Source organism: Drosophila grimshawi, unplaced genomic scaffold, assembly GCF_018153295.1.
Source record: "Drosophila grimshawi isolate 15287-2541.00 unplaced genomic scaffold, ASM1815329v1 contig_848, whole genome shotgun sequence".
Lineage (NCBI taxonomy): Eukaryota > Metazoa > Arthropoda > Insecta > Diptera > Drosophilidae > Drosophila > Drosophila grimshawi.
Genome location: NW_025063692.1, coordinates 21,081,733 through 21,096,866, shown reverse-complemented (window position 1 = coordinate 21,096,866; position 15,134 = coordinate 21,081,733). Strand labels below are relative to the sequence as shown.

The following is a 15,134-nucleotide window of genomic DNA, read 5'->3' as shown; positions in this document are numbered from 1 at the left end:
GCATGATGCTTTGTTGTGTGGCAAGGGTGTTCCTCCATAAGCACTCTTAATGCGCTAAGCTTTGTTGTTTAGCATTATTATTTTATGAAAATCAAAAATTAAATGAAACAATAGGATTTCGTTGTTTTTTCTTGTTTTTTTTTTTCATTTTTCATCAAGTATCGATTACTTTTGAGTTATCGATCGTGTTTTAAATTATATATATGTTTGCAATATAAACATTTAGCTTGAAGATTTTTGTTTATTTGTATACCCTTGTTGCATTTTAAGGAGTATTGAAGGAGACATAACATACAAGGAAAAAAAAGTGCTATTTTTTAAGTCGGTTTTCTTTCAAACGACACTTTTCAAGGATAAGCAGAACAAATTGAACCAATATGCAAGCAAAAAGACAAATACTTCTTAAGGAAATATCGGTTGAAATATTAAGATATATGTCGATCAATATATATGCGTGTGTAAACAAAGACTTTCACCCACACTTTACTCTCCGCATATTTGCATCAGTGGCAGCGTGCGCTGATAAGTATGCAAAGCTGTGGCATTGAATGTTGTGTTGCACTTGTGTCGCACACAACAACAAACTAGTCACACACACAAAAAAATAAAATAAAATACACACACAACAAAACACACAGTAATAGAAACCCATTCAAATAGGTCAGTTGCTTGCTTGGCTGCCCTTTGTTTGTCACACACACACACGCATATATATATATATATATATATATGTATATGTATATGTGTAGAGAGAGAGACACTCGAACACTCATTTATAGCTTACCTCGAGGTAAGCGTTTGCATCGCATTTGGCTCTGGCAATGTAATTAGTTGGCTCGAGGTGCTTTAATTAAAATGTATATCCTTATTGTCCTGCCCACGTCCAAAGGGTGGTGGGGGTTTGGTGGTTAGATTGCAAGTGGATGGCTTGGCATCGTAATTGTTCCGTGTTACAATTAATTATGTGAAATGGGCCACGGCAGCAAACAGCAGCAGGCTAAAAGGGAGCCGCGAAGGGCAGCGAAAGGGAAGCAACTTCTCCTTCAATCACGAAACGACGGCCACTTCACATTTAGAGTCAATTTATATATATATATATGTGTGTGTATAGATGTGTGTAAGAGTGTGAGTGTGTATGTAATATAGAAATCAAATTGTATGGCCAACAAGCTGCACAAAAATACAATACAACAGCAGCAGCTGCGCGGATTGAAACGTATTGAATTGGATTGAATTCAAATTCCAATCTGTTGAAGGAGCATGCGAAGCAGGCGGAAAGCACTCGCTGTGGGCTTGTCAATCAATTTGCATATCGATGACCTAAACAGAAAACGCCAACAAAACGGTTACAAAAGCTCAAACATACACACACAAACACACACAAACACACACTTACACACACACACACACCCACCTACCACCCCTTGCAGTGCTGTGTTGCGTTTTCAATAAATAAATTTAATAACATTCAAATTGCTCGCGGCTAACTTCACGCTGTTGTTGCAATGAGCATTGTTTTATGTTGAAATAGCACACGAACTTATATATATATATATATATATATATATATATAGATAGTTTCAGATTCGCAAAAATGCAATCAACACTTCTCTTATGAACTATTCGCATTTCGACTCTATAAATATGCCAACAGTTTAATGATTGAAGTTGATTGATCAACAAAACATAATAAGATTAAATGAAAATTGTGTTTTTAAAAATAGCCAGTGACAAAGAAGAATAGTATGGACTCTAATCAAGTGTGTAAAGCCTTGAATTAAGAGCAGCTTTCAATTATTCATTTTCAAATATTATTACTTGTATTATTAATATTACACTTATAATCTGCATTCTCATTTGCCTAAGATCAGCTGTCAATTATAAATTTTTAAATAAATATTTTTATTTATTTAATAGCTGCTTATTTAATCAACTATGGAAATCATTTCAGTATTTTTACTTACTATTTCCTACTGAGAATATAAATATGTGGATACATTTGTTTTTATGTAAATATATATGTATATAAATATATATATTTAGTCTGTTTAATATTTCTAAATGATCTGCAATTGCGTATTAATATGTATGACAATAAAAATAAATAACAAATACAAATATATATCATAACAAACCGTTGAATATAAATAACTTAATTAAAATGTGGCTGTCGTTTCAATATCTAATGTAATATCATAAATATATATATATATATATATATATATATATATGTATATATATTGAGCTTGAGCGTTGAATATAAATAGCTTAATTAAAATGTGGCCGTCGCAAATAATTTTCATATAATTTCGAATTGTTCACATTACATTAAGTTAATTGCCACTGCCAAAACTTGGCCAGCAGCACTTAATCGTCGTCGTCGTTGACATTGGCGGCCAATAGCCGACTGTTGCCATTTGTGCGGCTGTAGCGGCCTTTTATGTGAAAGTGGAAAGGACACTCACTCTTATACTTGAACCGAATACTGGGAACAGTTTGTGTCACAATCGCAAGCAAATCCCAAGCTTACACTTGAGTCTATGCACATGCAATAAACACATATCTTACCGTCGAGCTAAGCTGGGTATTTTGCAGTCTATTGCGATATGTTTTTGTTAATCCAGCATCCCAAACGATGGAGTTCCAATATAAATCTATACACACTAGAAAATCGACCTTAATCTTTTAAAAAATATCCCTGAAAACTAGAAAGTTTATGTTGTTTTTAGAAATAAGTTCAAAATATAGGAAAAACAACAATTTCGAAAAATTACATTTTATTACTTTCTTAAGTTGAGAAACAAGTAATGAAGATTACTAGTGCTTGTAAATAATATGATATAATATATTTGCAAAAGGTGTTATTTTATCGATAATATTAAACAATCTTGACCTGCTAATGAGATAGTCGTCTCTGACACGGCTCGAATTGAATCGGCTCTTCAAACTGATGGTTTTTAACCCATGTATAAATATTGATATGCATAGATTGATGTGCACAAATCCTATATCACGTTAGACATTCAACTTTAAAGTTCCGGCTATAATTAAATCACAAGTTGTTCTCAAATTAGCCTTGTTGTTGATCTTAAGTGAGGTTTTTGTACGTGGTTTTTCTAGTTTATTTGTCATTCGTCTTGGGTTGGCTGCATTATGTGCGATCCACTTTTAATTTGCTTAACTCAACTTTTACTATGTATATAGAAGAAAATTTGTTGGATTTGTGTTGCTTTTTTGGTTTTGTTTTTGTTTTTTTTTTTTAATTTTGAAAATATTTTTTGCTGCCAGTTTGGTTTGGCTTTTGGTACGTTTGGCGCTTTATTTGCGTTACGTGACCCAGCGCCATTGAGCGTAAAATTTCTTGCGACATGAACATGAAACTTTGTTCCACACACACACACACACTCGCTCACACACTCACACACACACACATGGACCCCATCCAGCAGAACGTATGTGTCTTTCTTTCCGTCCGTGTGTCTGTCTGTCTGTCTGTCGACTGTTTTGTTTGGGGTTGTCCAAGTGCAGCTACTGCTACTGCTGGTGCTCCTGCAGCTCCCACTTGCTGTTTGCTGCTTGTCCTGGCAGTAGGTCCTGACTCCTGGCTGCTCCTGCTGTTCTGTTGCCAGCATGTCGTCGTTGTGCGAGAGCTTGTTAAGTTCATTAAGGTTGAATAATAACAACAGTAACTACATTTTAAAGGAGTTGTCAGTGCCTTGTGCGACGTTACGTTACGTTACATTACGTTGTCTACCCCCCCGCCCCCCTCACTCACTCACCCCCCACACGCTCACCCTCTTTTTACCATGACCATTTGTCCTGCCATATTCATGTGCTTGTCATGCCTTTTGGCTTATGTGTGTTCAAGTGTGTGTGTGTGTGTGTGTGTGTGCAGGTGCTAGAGAAGTTCTTCATCCTGCTCATGTTACTCGCCTGTGTGTTTGTATGTGTGTGTGTGCTTCACTTTTTCGGGCTTAGTCCATGTTGTTAACTGCTCTTATTACAACTTATTTTACTTATGCGCTGCGTTTGTTTGTCAAACGACAGCAACATCAACTTGCCACAAGGCCTTTTGTTTTGCGGCAAATGCCCCCAACTTAAAGTTGCATTTACATTGAAGTCACACACACACGAACATCAAAAACTCTTTTAGCCACACAACCACACACACACACACATATTTGGTAGACATTTGGGGCTAATCCCTGACTCCGGGGCAGCCCACCTCCGTCTTCTCCTTTAGCTGCTTTGGCTGCTTTGGCTGCTTTGGCTGCTTCCGCTTTTCCGCTGCGGGCACCGCACAAACATCTTCACACACACACACACACACACAACATGTGCACGAGGCCAACAAAAAAATATATAAAAAGTGTATCACACACAGACAAATATTATATGGTGCATGTATGTACATTTATATGTTTAAGCAAGAAGCAAGGTTTATCTTAGGCACGCCGAAGATTATATACCCTTCTAGAACGGAGTTAATCTGTATTTGTATGTTTTATTTGTATTTGTATATTGCACATTTTTGTATAGGAAACGATGATAAAACTCATCTTGCGACGGCTTGTTCTTATAACTATATCGAATTGGTTAGTGATGCTGATCAGCAATATATTTACCTATCTATATATATATATATATACTTTATTGTATTGTAGACGCCTCTTTCAGTGCGTTACCAACTTCACAACAAAATTGGAATACGCTCTGTAAGGGTGTAAAAAAGAAGCAAAAATAATCAAGTTTCCGACAAACATCAACATGACGCCCAGATAAAAACGTTCAGGATGCGCCAACGCCAACTCCAAAGCTAACGCCGACGCCGGCGTCGCTGCCACTGCAGACAAGATAAGACACATCAACAGCAGCAGTAGCAGCAGCATCAGTAGCAGCAGCATCAGTAGCAGTTGTAGCAGCTGTAGTTGTAGCAGCAGCAGCAGCAGCAGCATCAGCAGCAGCAGCAGCAGCAGCAGCAGCAGCAGCAGGAGCAGCAGCAGCAGCAGCAGCAGCAGCAGCAGCTATAGTTGTAGCTGTAGTTGTTTTTGTATCAAGAGCAGCCTCTGGTCCATTTCTATTACTGTGTGCGGTTGATTTTAGTTACCCTGTAAACGGCGAAATATTACAATTGGGTTTTCTCAGATCTTAGAACTCAAATGGAAATCGATTAAGTGTACACTAATTTCCTTTTTTTTAAAGAAAAATGTTCTATTATTCAAACATGCATTTCTAAAAAACTATTATTGAATGATAATATAAGTAACAAAAAAGATTTCAATTTAAACACATTGAAAACAGCAACCTGGAAAGTGGAAACCATTTTGTTTTTTAGTTCTATAAAAATTCATCCTGAAATTTAGCAATTTATTTTCAGAATAACAAGGTGAGGCGAGATCTTATGGAGAGTTCCTAGAATTTAGAGTGATTTTTTCCCGAGTGTACTACTATTAATATTATATCAATTTATCAGCATAAACTTTGTTCAGATCAGACACAAATTGAATGTCGTCTAGCGTTTGCCTCAAAATTAAAAGGAATCCGACAAGTTGATTTATCGATATTTCTATATGGTCTATAATATATAATACGATGTGATCTAATCATTATCATTTCTGAAAATTGATTAAAAATCTAGTTTTATTAATTTTAATATGAATAATAGTAAATTAAGCACAGAGTATCTGGTAGTCGGAGACGCTTGCCTGCCATACTCTTCTCTTTTTTTTTAGCTTATTTAATTTTTTTTTAGCGTCTTTTTGGCACTAGATTGGCCTTTACTCTGCTTTCGATTTGAAACCGCCGTTCGGCGTGCTTCAAGTTTTCTGTTTGCTTTGAAAAGTATATTGGATTGGCTGCCTACACCACCCCTACACCCTACACTCCCCACCCCTTCTCACTCGTCGCTTGCAATTGCAGCCGTTGCTTCGGGCTGACGTTTTGGGCCTGGGCTTTGTTTTTAATTTTTCGAGCTGGCAATACAAGCGACCAACAATCAGAACCGCCAAAAGATATAAGATACAGACACTGAGCTTGAGAGAGAAAGAAAGAGAGAGAGAGAGAGAGAGAGAAAGAGAGAGAGAGAGAGAGAGTGCAGTGTTTGAGAGAAAGAGAGAAGAAATTTAGAGCTCTTCAATCACTTTGATAAAAGTAATTGCTTTCAACTTGATGGCTTAAGATGTAATATAGTAAAATCAATTTGGATTCGATATATTTTGTATGGATTGAAAACATCCTGGTTGGCTCTTATCCTTGAGACAATATAGAGTGCTAAATATATGTGTATAATCTTGCCTTAAGTGGGACTTGACGAAAACATTTAAAATCTTTAAGGAATTATTACTAGAGGGGTATTATATTGTAAAAGAAAACTAACATGATATGTATGTTAATAAAATAAATGCATCATTAAAAAAACTATAGTATCTGATTTCCAGTTGTTGGGCATATTTGATGTCTAAGTGCCCTTAAACCATTTTAGATAGGGATCTGGTCCCTTCCTTCTGTTGATATCTGAACCAATTATAATTATGAGCATTGATTGTGAAATTATTTGTTTTCGTTAAAACTTTCTATGCCCCTTAAATCTATGTATGTATATATACCCTTTCCACATTCTCTCTTTCAGAGGCGAAAAGGTCCAGCAAATATTTTTGTTTTACACAGTTGATGGGAAATGGTTAAAAGTGTTGCCTTAATCTCCGACCATCTCTCCGCCCCTGGCCACAAACAAAGCCACTTTGAATGTTAAACAAAATTATAACTGAATTCGTATAAAAAGGTTAGTTGCCAATTCACACACACACACGTGTGCAAGGCCACATATAACACACACACGCACACACACACACACACACACAGCAGAAGAGGCTCTGTTTGAATTTCTGCTGAAGTTAACATTTTTATAATTCCATTAAGCGGCTGCTCGTGTGTGTGCGCTTCCATCTATACATGTGTGTATGTGCGTAACACGATGCTGCCCATGCCGCAACTGACAACAACAAGCAGGCAAGAGGAGTGGCAAGGAGAAGGCGTAGCAAGGAGCGTAGGTGGCGCCGTTGGTAACCGAACGGTTCCGCAAAAGTTATGGGCCAACAACTTTTTGCATTCATAAATCATTTCTCGCTCTCTGCCAGCTAGCCTCGATGCTCCCCTTCCGCCCCTCCCCGCTCTAACAACTCAACCTAGCAGAGCAACCCCGGCAGCAAATGCAGCGCTTGCGTGGCAGTTTTTTAAAGGTGGAAAAAATACTTTTCGCTGAATTTGTAGAAATTTCTGAACGCTGCCAGTTAAATGTCGAAAGGGTTGAGGCTTCAGGTAGTTGGGGCTTAAGTTTAGTAGGTGTAGGTGTATTGCTGTGTGTGTGTGTGTGTGTGTGTGAGTCACCTTTCATATGCCACACTCGATTCACCTGTGTGTGTGTGGGACACAAGAAAGTTGCAACTTGTTGCGAGCGCTTTGGGTTACAAACTGCTGCTGCCGCGTGTCCTGCTCGCATATCCTTGTCATTTTTAATTTATGCACATAAATGAAGCCGATCCTCCCCTAACCACACTGCCTTCTCCCCATTCCATTCGACTTCAACTTGAACTTTAGCCACAGCTTGGTTGGCAGCCCACTCAAAAGAAGAACAAGCAGCAGATAGTTGACTTATGGCCATATCATTTCGTTGCCCCTTTTTCCTTTCCCAACTCCATCCCCCATACCCCGTCCCCCGTCCCCGTAACTTGCTTTCACTTAACTTTATCCTTTTCTTCTTCATTTTCATTTTGTTTTGCTGCTGCTGCTGATGCTGTTGCTTCTGCTCTTGCTACTCAAGCATGTGGCATACAATTTAATTGGGATTTCCAGCTCCATCAGCATATGCTTTTCAGATTAACTTATGTGTGGTATATATTTGCTCCATATATGTGTATAAAATATCTCTCTTTCCAGGTAAGAGGATTTCTTTCCAAGCTTCTGTGGACGAATATGCATTGATATAACCCTAAACGACTTCTAGGTTTTTCCATTTGGATTTAAAAAACATATATATTTATTCACAATTGGAATTGAATTGGGGGTATTTAAAAACATAATGCAAAACCCAAGAAATATTTGTTAAGTACTACTGTGATAACAAACAAAAGAAGCTCAAACCAATTCCAAGTTTTTTTGCTGATATTTTTATTATATTCTTTATCTTTATCCGCGCAAGCCAATATCTCATATATCTCATATACAATATTTCAATGCAGATATGTTGATTCACTACTGCAAACATTCATTTGTTGAGTAGATGCCATAAGACGAAAGATTACAGAACGGAAGCAGTGGTAACCACAAAATTATAGAATAAAACAACAATGAAAGTCTCCAAGAATGAAAAATCTAAATGCACGCACAGAGCCTAAAAAGCCAGTCTAAAAACTCAAAAACTCAGCTGCTATGGCTTTGTAATGTAAAATGATATACTCGTTATACCCTGTATTTAAAAGTGTGCAAAATAAGCTGATAAACGCAAGTGACCTTAACTAATTCGAATTAATTAAGAGCCACTGTTAGCCATTTAACATTTATTTGGGGTTTGTGATATTATAATTAATATATTTGTTTTAGTTTAGTTGAGATCATTCAAGATGTGAATATGATCTGCTAAGTATAGCTGTATCCAGCGCATCTTAACTCTAACTAGAAAGTTTTTGGGCTTGCCTTATATAGTGGGTATCCACAAGGCACCGATCGTTGCATGTGATATGCGGTTGCAACGGCATCTTGGCAACTTTAGCGGGCTCAGCGAGGGGGCAGTGATACCCTGAAAGAGATACGCACACAGAGAAAGGGGCTGGAGAGAAGAGAGACGAGATAGAGGCGCATTTTTTTTGTTATTTTTTTTTGTATTTTATTTATCTTTGCGCTTTGGGATTGGCTCGAGTTGTGGTCAGCGAGTGCCTGCTGTATCTCTGTGCGGCAACACGTTAGTGCAACCCCGTCATACCCAACTTCACCTCCATCCGCAGTTGCCCCCTGTTCAGTTGCAGCGCGTATAAAAATTAAAAATTTTTTATTAAATGCACGAAAAATGCTTCAAGTGGAAAAATGTAATATCCTTTGGGCACAAAGGATATGCGCATATAAATGCAAATGCGGTGCTTGCCAAAACGATATGTTTCCAGCAAAATTAGCCGACCATCGATGCAGCGGAAGGGGTGAAAGGGTAGGGGGGGGTGGGGGGGGGGGAGTGGTCAGTGCGACATGCATGAATGCACATGCCCAACACTATAGGGGATAGTGTGTGTCTGTGTGTGTATGCTTCTGTTTGTGGTTGCGTAATTAAAATGCGCATTTGATAAACAAAAGGCGGCCAAAAAGTGCAGACAGCGACGTTTGTTTTGGTAGCACACACACACACACACACACACACACACCAGTAAAACAAGGCTTTTGAATTACAGTTTGGAATGGCAATAATTAAAATTTATCGCTACTTTCATATTTTGTCAAATTAATTCGAAACGAAGACCCTTGTAAAGGGAATTCAAATTTTATTTGACGTGTCTTGTGCAAAAACTCACATTTGGTGAAAACAATTATTATCGTAATCGAGCCATTGAAATAATTGGTTGAATTATGATTTTAAAGTTACTTTTACATTTTTTAAATAGTTCTCCCCCTCAATAACTATACAAATGTGAGGGAAACAGAAAACATTTAAATACAATTAACAGATTACATCTGATGACAGCAGACTAACTCCTTTCTACACATGATACATAAATATCATTTTCAGCGTGCCAAACATATACATTGTTTCTTGTTAAATTTTTATTTACATGTCTGAAGTTGAAATGTATATTTTTTATGTTTATTGCAGTCATAATTCTTTCGTTTGCCAAGTATTGCAATTGGCATTTTGGCCAGAAGTTTTGGCTTCTCACATATTTCACATTTTTATAGTAATTGGTTTAATAAGATGCCAACTGATTCTCACACACACACACACACACACACACACACACACACACACACAAATACTCAAACATATGTCAAGTCAAAAAGTTGCTAAATTAAAAGTTTTCCGCTGCAGCCCGGAAAAGTATGCAACAAAAAATGAAGTCACCAAAAAGTTGCTTAACTGTTCTCCCACCCTTCACCCACAAATCCAGATGCAAATGCACGTGTGTGTGTGTGTGTGTGTGTGTGTGGATGTGTGTGTGAGAGTGTGTATATAACTTGGGTTGGTAATTATGAGGCTTGTTGTGGAAGTGTGCCCATTTGGCAGCGAGAATACAGAATGGAATGGAAATGGCAGCAAGCAAGTTGCAAAAGTCTGAAGATAGAAGTCATTCCCACGGGTTGTCACACATTATGCTTCTCTGGTGTTGCCAAATCTTGCGTATATTAATATTTTATATATATTATATTTGTAAAGTTGCCATCTAAAGACAAAATAATTGAACCAATGACTAAATTTAGCTTTGCTAATCCGTGTTAAACACGGCAAGGTTGAGTTTCGGACAGAGAAGTATGCTGGAGTTTGGAACTATGGGGGGCGAAAGGGAATTGCCTTACCTAACAATGAGCAAATGACGAAAGTTTTTTCTTTGAATTTCTTTGCTCCTTTTCGTATTTGTATCCCCTTTACGCATTTCGCCTAATTTTGCAGCGAAATTATATGTCTTGCGTTAATTGGGTGCTCCCTATTAGAGTTTGCTTTTTAGCCGTAGACAGTCGAATAAAAATACGAAACAAATCGACTTGACATGGAAAACCAGAATCTCTGTAATATCGTAATATATTTGGGGTTGGTAGTATTGTATTGAGTTAACCATATCTGGACCCCAAGGTGGCAAATAATTTTAGAAAACTGTTGTCGGAAACTCATTGATTTGTCTCCGATGGATCTTAAACATTCAAGTCAACATACCAAAAAGTCAAATAATTTGCATTTGATAACTGTTTTTATAATAATTATTGGATTGTTATTCACCCATAAAATTATGATTTAATAAGCTCACAGCAATCAGCTCTTGTCATGTCCGAAAGCCAAAAATAAACCACATTTGACAGGAGTAATACAAATGATACGTGTATATTTATATATATATTTGAATAAATATATAAATATATATTTATATATATATATACATATATATAGGATGGTGAGTTGACATAGCTCCGATAAATATAAAATGCAAAAGGGACACAAACGGCAGAGCAGCAGGAGGACGATAGACAGAGAGCGGAAGAGATAAACCGTAGTAGAAGGGAGAGTAGGGAGTCAGGAGTCTGGAGTCTGGAGTCTGGAGTCTGGAGTAGGGAGTGGGAAGGTGTGGTTGGCTGCATGATACAATTTTGCATTACTAATGCGACAAGCCAAAAACATCTATTGATACATGTAACGACGCACAACACATAAATAAATGCCAGTTGCAGAGCAAAAACACAAATGTTATTATTATTTCTTCATTTTGTTTTCATGCATGCCAGATACCTTGTAAATATTTGTAATCGACGAGAAGTCTTGAAATAAGTCTGCCTTGGTATTTATGTGTATGTACAGGGTATATAGTAGTCGTATACTTATGATTAGGGGATTTCATATGATTTGTCTTTCGTTTGGTTGATAAATTCACAAAGATAAACAACGCACATTGCGGTTGTACAAACTCTGGCCAGGTCTGATGGGTATTTGTGGGGGCATGGGGTGGAGGGGTGGTTAGGATTACGCGGGTGGTCGGGGAGACTAAGTTCGTGGGGGGGGGATTGTGGTATATGGCCTGCAGCACAAATCAATTGGATTTGAAAATTGTCAGCAAAATTGTAGCCGATGATGGGCAACAGAGAAGAGAGAGGGAGAAAGTGGAAGAACCAAAAGGGAGAGTGGGAAAGAGAGAGGAGAGTTGTACAAGGCGTTGGAAATATTGAAGCTTACAATTCGATAAATTATGGATAAAAGCGACAACAGCCAAGAAGCAAATTGAATAAATATTTATGAAACTAATGAAATGATATCAGACATTTCTTTTCGTTTTTTTCCTTTTTCTTATTTTCTTGTTCCTAATAAATAATGTATGTATGTAAATATGCTAATGCGAAGGTCGACGACGCACCTCAAGGACAAATAATGATAGATAGATATATGTATATATATATATATTATGATGGGAAAACGGTGAAGTGGAATTGAAGGTATGCTATTTTTTTTTTGGGATGACATATTCCATTAATTAGCCGTGCAAACTATCATGATTTGTTAGGTGAAAACACCCTCATTTTTATTGATTGATATTTATGCCATTCAAATAGGCATAGGAGCGTGAAAGTGTAGACCAACTAATCCTATTCGTTATCATGCTCAATATAACCATTACTTAATGAAACGGACTCTGACCTGACCGATTGTTTATTTGGAACGGAAAATTTGTATACTCCTGTCGAGAAGTGAAGTTTGTCACGGATTGAAGGAGACGTTTCCAGCCCTATAAAGTATAAATGAATATATTCTTGATTAGCATCACTAACCGAGTCGAAATGGCCATATCTCCCTCTCCCTCTCCTTCTATCTCTTTCTGTGCGAATTAGTCCTTCAGTTTTTATATTTTGCTTATCAAGATATCGGAACAAACTTACCAAATATGCGTATTATTATTACAATATCATCTAGCTGCAATAGGAACAATCGGCGGGGTTGGTTGATTTTGGCGTCCTTAAGATAACCGTTTAGTCTTGTTATTTATTTCATAATTTAATTTTAGTTATATAAGTAATGCCTGGAATAAGTATTTTCATTTACTGCATTTTCAAAAGTGAATTTTTGTGTAGCACCTTTGGCGTTAAGGTCTTTGGCAATCGGGCAAATATTTCATTTTGATAAGTCGATTTGATATGAATGCAATTAATGGAATTGGTGTTGCATTCGGTTGTTAGTTGCTAGTTGATTAACTTCGTTCAGTTCGAGGTGTTCGCTTGCCACAAACGAATGTTGCTGCAAACACTGTTGCTGCTGCTGTTGGCACCTTGGTCGGTCACTTTGGGTGCACTGCAGCCGCCCGACAAGTATCGTCCGTCGGAGCTGATGAATGCCGCCCTGTATGTGCTCGAGCAGCATGTGATTCCGTACTCTAATGCGCTGGATATCGTGGAGCTCTGTCGCCCGGACAATAAACATCGGCAGCATCGTAACGAGATTACCTATTTGATGCAGCAGCTTGGCGATCAGACGGCATTTCAGCTGTTGTATGACACACCCATTGAGAACCCGCAGAATCACATACTGTTTCTGGTTAACTCACCGCTGGCATTTCGTGAACTGCGCTTTGACTTTGCCCAATCGCAGTACGACAGGGAATTCCATTTCTTCATATTGCTCACGCGCAGAGCCAAGGAGCTGGTGCTGGAGGCGGCACTGCGCGACATCTTTGAGACATGCCTCCGTTTCAATGTCCTCAAGGTTGTGATCATGGTTCAGTCCGAACTGGATGATGTGGTGCTCTTCTACGGGTTTCGCTCCTACTCACCCGGTTGCGACATCTCGTTAAAGCCGCAGATTGTTAATCGCTATGACCATGGCCAGATGTTGGATGAAATGCTAATCTTTGATCGACCGTTGAGCAGCCTAAAAGGCTGTCCGTTGAATGTGAGCTGGTATCCACTGCCGCCATACGTAATCTTTGAAGGAGATTCCGAGGATCCCCAGCAGCGATTAGAGACCTGGCGTCTCACTGGCATTGACGGCGAGCTGCTCAAAATGCTGGCGGAAATCTTAGGATTCCGAATATATCTGCTGGCACCGTGCACCTTCGACTGCTTTCAGCAGCTGAGCGCGAGAAACTCCTCGGTGGCCATTGGCGCCCACAGCGCCTCTCATCTGTATCGGGAGTTCTTCTCCACGACCCATTCGTATCATCAGACTGCCTTGGTATTTGTTTTACGCATCGATCACTACCTGGGTGCACTCAATCAACTGGTGCAGCCCTTTTGTCCAATTGTGTGGCTAGCACTAATCCTCAGCTGCCTCTTGGCTGTTCTCCTCCAGTGGGCGTATCATCGCGGGAGGCGGATGTGGAGCGTTCACTTCGATGTGGCAGCGAGTGTCCTGCATGTGCACACCACACTGCTCGGTAATCCGTTGGCGGCGCCATCTTTGCCCCGGGCAACCATTCTGCGTGGCTATCTGGGCGCCTGGCTCCTGCTCGCCCTGGTGCAGCGTGCCGCCTACCAGGGCAAACTGTACGATGTATTCCGACTACCGTATTCGCCACCAGTGCCTGAGCGCATTACACAACTGCTCGATGGGGATTATCTGTATTTGGCCAAACGTTATGTCGACTATTTTCCGGCGAATCGTACGCTGCTGAGCGAGTCCAATGTTGAGCAGCGCTTCAAGGAGATGTCAACGGCCGCAAATGGTGACCGGCTGATCACCAGCGCATTGCTGGGTAATCTGGCCCATTATAATTCCATGAACTGGCGCAACAGCCATTTGACCCATGTGCGGGAGCACATCTATCTGCATCAGTTGGTCATGTTTCTGCGCCGGCATTCCATCTACAAGTTCCCCTTCGATCGCAAACTGAAGCAACTACAGTCGGCGGGCATTGTGAGTTACCTCACTCGATTCTTTGAGAGACGCATGTTCCACTCAGCCTACATTCATAACTCAATCCCTCAGCTGACGATCGAGATGTTCTGCGGCACCTTTACAGTTTGCTATCTGGTGATAATCGCCGCGTTCCTTGTTTTTCTCCTCGAGCTAATGAGCAGGTCTGTGCCCTGGCTTAGGCGTTTCTTTGTTTGACATTTTTTTATTGAAGCTACAAATATATTGGTCACTCAATTACATTTATATGCACCCTGAAATATATACATATATATAAATATATAGATCACTGACTTCATTTATCTGTCTCGCTAAATGGCATTTTGGCAAGACTTATATCTTCAGTTTGTAGCTGTAACTTGCCACAGGATGCTCGCTTATATATACGGAGCACCTAATATTGGTTGATTGGTTAGTTATCGGTGCGTTTCTGTTTCCGTCTCCAGGACCAGAAGCTTGAGGCTCATGCCTCGAGCAGTCAACTGTCCTGCCAGCTATGATTAGTTTTTAGTGTCATTGATATTTAAGGGTTGTTCCCCAAATACCGAAGACT

General features: G+C 39.1%; 1 protein-coding gene across 1 annotated transcript; it reads left to right on the top strand.

The window, feature by feature from the left end:
* The first annotated feature begins 12,961 nt into the window (after window positions 1–12,961).
* Window positions 12,962–14,779, top strand: LOC6565375. Its single transcript, XM_032738102.1, has one exon. The coding sequence runs from the start codon at window positions 12,962–12,964 to the stop codon at window positions 14,777–14,779; it is 1,818 nt and encodes a 605-aa protein (XP_032593993.1).
* The last annotated feature ends 355 nt before the right edge of the window (window positions 14,780–15,134 follow it).